The sequence below is a fragment of the Asparagus officinalis genome, chromosome 3 (genome assembly GCF_001876935.1).
Source record: "Asparagus officinalis chromosome 3, Aspof.V1, whole genome shotgun sequence".
NCBI lineage: Eukaryota > Viridiplantae > Streptophyta > Magnoliopsida > Asparagales > Asparagaceae > Asparagus > Asparagus officinalis.
Genome location: NC_033796.1, coordinates 95,714,915 through 95,724,361, shown reverse-complemented (window position 1 = coordinate 95,724,361; position 9,447 = coordinate 95,714,915). Strand labels below are relative to the sequence as shown.

The 9,447-nt window shown below is 34.4% G+C and overlaps 1 protein-coding gene across 3 annotated transcripts; it reads left to right on the top strand.

Annotated features, from left to right (window-relative positions):
- On the top strand, nt 604–9,375 carry LOC109834492 (putative rRNA methyltransferase YlbH). Of its 3 annotated transcripts, none has more exons than XM_020402527.1 (8): nt 612–886; nt 981–1,094; nt 2,031–2,135; nt 2,309–2,413; nt 3,165–3,300; nt 4,317–4,432; nt 4,516–4,568; nt 9,049–9,186. In XM_020402527.1, the coding sequence occupies exons 1-8, from the start codon at nt 695–697 to the stop codon at nt 9,050–9,052; spliced, it is 825 nt and encodes a 274-aa protein (XP_020258116.1). In that variant the 5' UTR covers nt 612–694; the 3' UTR covers nt 9,053–9,186. The 3 variants fall into 3 exon arrangements, with proteins under 3 accessions (XP_020258117.1, XP_020258116.1, XP_020258115.1); XM_020402526.1 differs by having other exon boundaries at nt 617–886; nt 4,512–4,568; nt 9,049–9,375; XM_020402528.1 differs by lacking the exons at nt 4,317–4,432; nt 4,516–4,568; nt 9,049–9,186 and adding an exon at nt 4,045–4,129 and having other exon boundaries at nt 604–886.

Sequence of the window (9,447 nt, the reverse complement as noted above, 5' to 3'; positions counted from 1 at the left end):
TTGTTGATCTGGACTTGATTCGGTTGTGTTTCTGTTGTGTGGTTGATTGACCTGGAAACGACTCGTTGACTTGATTCCAGATTTGGCAGTAAGTCGGGTTCCGGAATTGATCTTGATTCGATCGTGATTCATCCGAGTTCGCTCTTGTTTGGATGACTCGGTGATTCCCCGAAACCGTTGGTTGGATTCCACATGCGAGTGGATGCATTCCGATACTTGAGTGCGATTTGTTGACTTCGTCGCCTCGTTAACCTGCTCCATCGCGTATAGCTTGGCTTCGGCGTTGGCGGGCTAACGGTCTTGCTTGGATACGTCGCCCGATGGTCCTTTTGTTGAATCGGCGTCGTCGAGCTGCTCAAGGGACCTATAGGCAATTTTATACGCCTACATTAGGTAGTGTCAATTAATGAAAAATAATAACTGAAAAGTGAATGCATGTGATTGATGACAACAAAAACTTCTTTGAAAGTGGTTTATTTATAAACTAGAAATACAAGGGAGTTTCTTTTAAAGGTGGTTTCGATGAAAAAACCTAACCATTTGAAACATCTACAATAGATTCATAATGAATCCCGTAAGATCCGACCCGAACCCTACCCGTTTCTTCCCACACGATTCCACTCCCCACTTCGGACACAAATCTCGCTCCAAAAAGAAAGAAAAATCCCAGCTTTACAATAATTACTGAGCTCCAATGGCTTCTTCTCTCCTCTTCTCCTGTCCTCTTCATCTCTCCTCTTCCCCCAAACCCTCCTCCATCTCCGCCGCTCGCCGGAGCTCCTCCCTCCCTCTCTCCTCCTCCGATTCGAGCGAGGAGAAGAAGCGGGTGGTGCTCGAGCGGTACGGGCTCGACCCATCAGAGTTCATCTCAGAACCTCACCAAAGGGTTTGATTTCTAACTCCGTGTCATTTATCCGTTGAATTTAGGGTTCTTTTTTTTTCTGATAATATTGAGGGAGGTTTTTTGTGTAAATTTGTAGCGAGGGAGGAGGAGAGAAGAGCAGATGAAGCTGAGGAAGAGAGAGAAGGGGCGGGCGGCGCCTCCGCGGCTGGAGGAGCGGAAACCTCCTCGTACCACGCACAAATTGCTCAAGGTTTTGGTTTCCTTTTTAAAGTTTTTTTTTTAAAGTAAGCTCGAATTAAACTATTAAAGTCTTTTTTTGTTGGACTCTTAGTTTTTAGAATAAAATTTATATAGTTATTTCTTGGTTTCACCATTTTCATAGACGTAAACCAGGATTTCAAATTGTCTTCCAATTTTTAAAATTTCAAAATTTAAACTGGTCATTTCCTTAGTTCTGGGACTCTTTAGCCCCTTTAGCATGTAGAAGTTTGGTAATATCTGAGGCATTTTCTTGGTTCAGGGACTACGTAGAGATGCAACCATTTGTAATGAGAGCTTACAGTAACGAGAGCTGTGTACCACATCCCTAGTTTGAATGCTAACTGAGTTGAATAGTCTAACTAGGGAAGGACAGTATATACCACAATGTCTATACTGAGCCACTTGTAAAGTCTAACCTATTACTGTTTGTGTGCTTCGCTACACTTCCATTTCTTGAGAGTTAATGTTACAGGACTTCTAGATCAAGCTCAAGGATGAAATTCAGCTGCAGCGATTATTGGAACAACTATTTCTAGACTTTGAATGTTGTTTATATGAATTAACCAAGCAAGAAGTAGAAAACATCTGGAAAGGAAGTGAAAGATGGACCCTGTGTTTATGTTGAGCTTTCTAAATTAACTTCGGCAACATGCAAAATAGACATAGATGGGGGTCAACTCATGTATGGAACACTTTGCTTGCTCTAAGTTTGGAATGAACCCATTACTTCTAACTAACAATTGACCGTGCTCTGCATGTGAAAGAGTGGTTGTGCAGCCGACTAATGCCTTCTTTGTGATTATAGTTGGATTAAAGTGTAACTGTAATTATATGATATCACTGGTATGGTTACGCTTATTACTAAAAGGGTGTTTCTGCTATGCATATCATGCTTTTTTTCTCAGCAGCACTTTTTACCCACCAGGTTTTAGGAGGAAAAGCTCGCAGGAAAAAGCTATTGTCACCAGAGGATAGGGATGTCCGACCAATGATGGAAGTTGTAAGAGGAGCTGCTTTTGATATGTTACAGGTAAGGTACTTTGCAGTTTGCAATTTTTCCGTGTCAGGGTAACATTCCTTCAGTGTTTGCAAGGGTCAAAAGGTTTTTGATTCCGATATCACAACTATTGATGAGATAAACTTGTTAGACTTATTTTAATAAATTTTTGATGAATTTGATTATAATTAACCTTTCATATCTAGGTGGCTGGTGGATGTCCAGCTGCACTTAGGCCGGGTCGTTGGTTAGACTTGTATAGTGGCACTGGAGCAGTTGGAATTGAAGCTATAAGCCGTGGATGTTCTGAGGTATATTTTGAATGTCAGACCTAACCTTTAGAGGGTTAGATAAATCGCCAGTTAAGTACTAGTTACGATTGTCCATATAACACTATAGTTTGCCTTTGGCTTCTATATATTTTAATATGTGGATATCTCCATCTGTTGAAAGTAGTCTACCTTTATTAGTTTATTACTTTGCTTGTTCTCTGGATGTTGTGTTTCTTCTAAACTTATAATTATGAACCCTTTCAGAGGATGTTAAGTATTGGACTTTCCTGTCTAAGCTCAAGCTGTATCTTGCATGCACATATAGATCAGTTTATGCACATATAACCTACAAATATTGACATGCAGTAGTAGGTTACAAAAATATTGGATGACATGGAACTTCAAATGTGATCTAAAACTGTTCTATCTTAATTCCATTTACATACAGTTATGAAAGAGAGAAATAATTACAGCTGTAGTGAAATCTTCCTAGTATAGGACTTCTATTGCTTATTTGGAAACTTTGTTTGCTTGTTATTCTGATAGAGAGCAATAATGTTGATGCTACCTTCTATAAGTGATCTAGTCATGAGGTTTCAATGAATAAATGATGAAACTAAGTGATTTCAATACAACTTGCTCAAAGTTTTTTTACTTCCCAATACTTAATTTACGAATAACCTGATGGTATTGCTGAAAGTTTGAAAAACATGATTCTTAGTTCCACCTAACTTGACTTATACAATACTATTTAAAATGATTGTATTCACTATATGTATTTGTTTTTCAGGCTCACTTCGTTGAAATGGATCCTTGGGTTGTTTCTGAAGTTTTGAGGCCAAATTTAGAACTAACTGGATTTACTGATGTTTCAATGGTACACACTAGCCGTGTTGAAAATTTCCTAGAACAGGCGGTATCTCGAGGTATACACTATTGCATTTAAATCTGTCCTTATTTTTTATCGTCAATATTCTTTTAGTTATTTAGCATCGGAATGCTTATACACATGTTTTAGGCTGTGTTATGACCTTGTCTTAGTTTATCTTAACAATGCAATTGACCTTTAACAGTCCATTTTTGGTTCACTATTGGCGACTGTGAATTATGGCTGCTGGTTGATCTGTTTATGAGAAAAGGAAGGTGATATCAGACGAGCTTTAGGGCTGGTTCAACTGTCAGTATGAAGAATTCATAAGTTTGGAAAGATAACAGTAGTGAACTGTTAATCACATGAGATTAATCGTTCAAAAAATCACAAAACTCAGATATTATAGTTCTACTCATTGAATGATTGTGTTTGTTCTATAGAAAAAGAAAAACTGCCCAATCTATTTTCACCATATGAACTTCCCCTCGCACAAGTTGTGTTATGTGTTCCCTTGCTCTCCCACAGGTGAATAGTAATATACAATATTGTATACTGATGGCTGTTAAAATGAATTATATTATTGATATAGATAGACGGACTCTCTTTATGTCAAGAATAAATCTCATCTGAGAGCTGTGTGTACACTGTACAATGAGTCATAAATAATTTATTTACTTAGCTGATTGCTTTTGCTATTAGACTGATCAGTTACGAGATTTACCGACCTCTTTTTCCTACTTGTAACTTATTGATGATTTCTTCTGAGGTAAAGACATTTTCCTTATTGTCTTATCTGCAGGTTTAGTGTCAACTTTAAGTCTTACCTTTTGACAAGTATTGATTTGGACGTTCAGTTTCTTGTAGAGGGGCATAATGATATTGGGTAGGGTGCATATATATGTTCATAAAATACATTGAATACATTTTGTTTTTTTTAATTACCATTATTGCCTTTAGTTGATTCAAAATCTAATTTTGTTATATATTTTCTTCTGTTTGTTGTCTGTTTAGTTTATAGTCTTCCTTTTCATTTATTTGAAGCCTCCTTACAAGAATTATTTTTCCTCACAGGAGAAGATGGATCATTTGATTATGTCAGTGTTACACCACCATATACGGCAGTTGATTATGGTGTACTATTGGCACAACTTGAAAGGTCACCATTAATTGGAGAAGACTGCTTCATTGTGAGTTGCATATCTTTATAGTCGAGATAATAAGTTTGTGTCATCATCATCAATAAGCTAACTTTCTCTTTGTTACTAGCTAGTGGAATATCCCCTTAAAACATCAATGCCGGATTCTTGCGGACATCTCATTAAGGTTCTTTTCTACTCTATTTTTCCATGTTTGTTCAAGAAATGAGAAGCAAGTTTTATAAAGCCATATCTCTATGAATCAGACTTTGAATTGATTTGTTCAAGTCCCTAATTATATGTCATTGCAAGATATCAATTCTAAGATTTTCGTGGTTGTGCAAAGTTGCTTACATTGGAACTAGAATATTGGCACGAGCAAATACACATGAAAATGCATGTGCAAGTAACCTTAAATTTACAATCAAATGTTTTTCTTATCCTGTTTTAATTATGATTTGATGATTTAATATGTTTGATTTAGTTACAGCATTTGTCGTAGGCTATTACTTAGTAATGCATTTAACAAATGATCTTAATACAATAATTTGAGGAGTTTATTTATTATAATATTATCATTGTACTTGGTGATGTTAAACTATATGTACATATTTAAACTATTTTTTGGACCATAACCAAGTATATTTATAGCCATATTCGTACATAACTAGTATTTTTGTAAATTTCACATGTTTTTGGTAGTCATATTCTCCTGCGAACTAAGAAGACTTACTTAAAATTTTATCATATTAGACTATATGAATTTTACTGAATGAAGTTATTTACTTAGAAGTTACTCTAAATATGTTTTCTTTAGGGGCTTGTAGGTGATATTTTTTTATTTTACATTTAATTTGGAAAGGTTTACAGCATGTGTACCTTTATTTATGTATTTGTGTGATAGAATCCTCTTTTATGTAGTACTAGCATTATGGCACGTGTAACATAAATTAAAATTTAATTATTCTAGCTTTTACATAAAAAGGGTCACTTTTAATACCCTAAAGTAATATTTATTTTTGCAAGATCTATGTATGATATTTGTTCATTTGATATGCAATATTTTATTTACCTTATTTGAATTTGATTGTGATATATATTTCAATTTGAGTGATGACTTAATTTTCCTAGATATTGTTATTTAGAAGAGGCTTTTTTTAATATTTTCTCTTCAAATTATTATATTTAACTGTTTTAGTTGAAGTACCTAGAAATACACTTTCAATAATATTTACATTGAAACATGTCAACTTCTAATTGTTGTTTTATATCTATACTACTATAAAATGAACATAGTGGTGATAGTAAAAGTTGGATGAGTGGTGGACATGTCCTCTTTTCTATTGTAATAATTTGGAGGGAAAATAGTAATTTTGTAAGAGAGATTTTTTTCCTTTCCTTTCATTCATTCTTATTTCTTGAAGACTCTAAACCATGACATGAGAATAAGATTTGAACCGACATAATTACGACTAAGTTTTTAAGAGAAGCATTTATTTTCTTTCTTTTCTTTCTTTTTATCTTTCTTATTTCTGGAACATTCTAAATCATGAAATGATAATACACATGACTAAATTGCAATATCCCTATTTTTCTTTTTTAATTTAATCACTTACTCTAAATATATTATCCTCAGTTAGGTAACTACTCAACAAAATTGCGTTAAGGGTAGATTTAATTGGTAAATAATAGTTTAATGTACATTTTCTATACTCCATAATAAAATTGCATAAATTAAATCATCATCAAACTATTATATGACAATGTAAGACTAATTATATGAAAATGTAAGACAAAATATATGAATTTATTTTTTGCACATGAATCGCACGTGCCAATGTGCTAGTCTTTTATAATATCTATACTATTATATAAAGAACATTGTGGGGATAATGAAAAAAGTGAATGAAAGGAGGACATTGTTCTCATTCTACTATAATTGGAGGGCAAAAAAGAACTTAACAAGAGACATTTTCTCTTTCTTTTCCTTTCTCTTTTTTGTTTCGGTTTCTAGAATATTCTATATCATAGAAACATATTTCTCTTCCTTCCTTTATGATTTTTTGTTCTCTAGAATATCCATACTATACAATGTTATTAACATAGGATTGTGGCCCATAAAATTGCCTTTCCATTATATTCCATGTTCTAAAAAGAATATGATGAGGACAAGCTTCCATATTAGTTGTTATTTGACTTTTGTTTTTATTTATTTAGGTTTTTAGTAGTTTAAATTTGAATTTCGAATTTGGTTAAATTTAGTAGTTATTAGTTTTGGTAATTGAGTGATTTGAGGGAATTTTTATTTGGTGAGATTTTATTTTGAGAGATTTGATTTTGTGAGAGATTTGCAAATCTCTAATATTTTCTCTTTATAAACCCTGCTGTAATCATGAAAAAAAATCATTGATGAATGAAATGAAAAATATGGTATTAGCCTAACTGTTTGTGTGAAACATTCAGGGGTGTGAAACCCTAGGTTAAGACTTTGTTTTCTTCGTTTCTTCCAAACTGCAAATTCCTTCTTCTCTCCTCTTCATAAACTCAGCCACTGTTCATCTTCTTCCTTTTTTTTCCTTCAATTCACGTCAACTCCCAGAACCCATCAAACACCTCTCCTGCTCCTCTTCAAAACCCGCAACCATCTCCCCATCGTCCCCTCCAACAGCCGCACCAACTCCCCGCCTTCCCTCTTCCCCGAGCAGCAGCGCCGCCAGCCTCCCCTTCTCTCCTTCAGCAGACGCCACCAGCTGTGCATCCCCTCTCTCTTCCTTCTCCTCCTCTACAAGCGCCGGCCACCCTCTGCTCTTTTGTTTCCCTCCCACAACCGCTCCCAACATCTCCCTCAGATCCGCCTCCACCCATTCTCAACATCTCCCAACATCCAGACACCAAGTACAGAGATATGCTAAACCATTTAGAACACCAAGTACAGAGTTACGTTTCCGATCTCCGACGCCCCTTTCTCTGCCTTCATCCGCTTCGAAGCAGCAACGAACCCACAAATCTTCTGCCCTGATCATTGCACAAGGATCTGTTTGTAGCTTAAACTGAAGATCAACTTCAGAATCAACTGTTCAGATTGATTATAACAGCGGTTAATTCGGATCTGATTTTCAGCCCGACGATGGTATCAATTTCACTCAGTATTTTTCTGCTAATTTCACTTTATTAGTTAATTGCAAAGACTAGTTTATCTCTAAATTCTTATCATATAAGTCACTGCTTGATTAATTTTGTGAGTTGAGAGTACTAAACATGTGACTGCTAAATTTTGATATTGATCTTAGAACTTGCGAAATGATAATTAATATTGCGATTAAATTATTCAAGATTGGAATTGTTTATGACTATCATTGCAAATCTTATTAAAATCCATCGGTCACATTAACTGTTCTAAATTAATTTCCTACCGAATATTATGAATTTTGGCGAAACGTTGTATTATTCGATTTAAATCGCTGATTCTGATAGAGCCCCTCCCTCGTTTTACATCAGAATACAAATGAAAATTATTAGTTTCTTGCAAGAAAAATAACATATGTAGCCAAAAAAAGTCAGAATGTCAAAGTAATAAGTTTTTTTTTGGGGAAACTATAAGTTTTGTGCAGTGCGCACGTACTTTTTATTCTGCAATATATATCACTTAGGGGATAAATTGAAAATTACGTATACATGAGAGTGAGATGATATAGAGATAGTCATCCACTATTATGAAATAAAAATCCCTGCAAGTTAATATCTCCATGAACATTCTAGAAGAGAGAATTCTACTATTTAGTAAAATGCCCATTCTACCCTTCACATTAGAATGGAGGATTAAATGTCCTCTATTCCTCCATTTTCGCCATCCCTCTAGTTTTCTCTTTATGTACTAGTGTAGATATCCAGTCAATGCTTGTAGCCCAAAATCTAGGTCATGATTTTAGTTTTGTTGTATCTTTTAGTTCATTTTTCTAACAGAATCCTTCCAAATATTAAAGCATTGAATATTGCTTTTGAAAGACAACACTAAAATATACATGAGGTTAATGATTTGTGTGTTTGTCGAACTCTCGTTTTTGAGATTGAGAGACTAGTGTACATAGCTTAAAGGCTCTTGTCTACTTCTGCAACATGCATACTCATCAGAAGGCTCTAGCGTATTCATTAGTTGGAAGTATTTTTTCCATCACTTCTTACCAGTGTCCAACTATTCAGCTCTTGCACCTGCTGAATAGTTAATTATTTTGCTAAAAAAGAATTAGTTAATTAATTTTTGTTTTATCCTTTTAATTAATTATTTTGCTCAAAAAGATTAGGTAATCACCATCTTCATGTATTTTGGTGTTAAGTGACCCTTCTATTTCTGCTGTCTCGGGCTACATTTGATATTTCAATTAACCTGTTTCATATGTCTATCAATTTTTTCTTTCTTTCTTTACTATCAGTATCAGAACTTGTAGGGAAATTGTAATTATTATTATATATGGCTATGCAAAGTGATATTTTCAGGACATAAAAGAGGAGGATTATCTGCCATCTCCTGACATTTCTTCCATTGTTTGGGCATTGCTTGTAGATTTTCTTGAGACGTGCTAAAATATATTATTCAGAAGTTTTTTCTCTCTGTTTTTTAATCTCTTTCCCCATTATCTTTGATATATGCAATGTTTTATATGATGCAGATAACTGACAGACGATTTGGTAGAACCAATTTGATTGTGTATGGACCAGAATGGGCACAGAAGAAGAAAAGGTCAGAAAGAACTTTGTTGACAAAAAGTAATTTATTATGAGAGAGAATTTTGTTACATGATTACTGCCTTCTACTTAGATGTATATTTTATTTCGTGTTTTCTATATGGTGTTAGGTGATGGATTTTTGTACTTGGCTGTATGGGATTGTTTCTGTTAGTCACAAGTAATTAATTTTTCTGTACAAATAGGGAAATTATTTGGAGAGGGATACAACCCTTACAATGTTCATAATAGAATTTATCTACATTACCGCCTGAGTTTGAGCACAAATTTACTATTGCATTACGACAGATTTTGTAAACCTCCCATGTAATTAGTGCGTCAGA

Excerpts from the sequence above, each read along its gene's own strand:
- LOC109834492 (XM_020402526.1), top strand. The coding sequence starts at position 695 with ATGGCTTCTTCTCTCCTCTTCTCCTGTCCTCTTCATCTCTCCTCTTCC. Across the intron at positions 4,433-4,511 it reads TTGGAGAAGACTGCTTCATT|CTAGTGGAATATCCCCTTAA; the intron begins GTGAGTTGCATA and ends CTTTGTTACTAG. Across the intron at positions 4,569-9,048 it reads CTTGCGGACATCTCATTAAG|ATAACTGACAGACGATTTGG; the intron begins GTTCTTTTCTAC and ends TATATGATGCAG.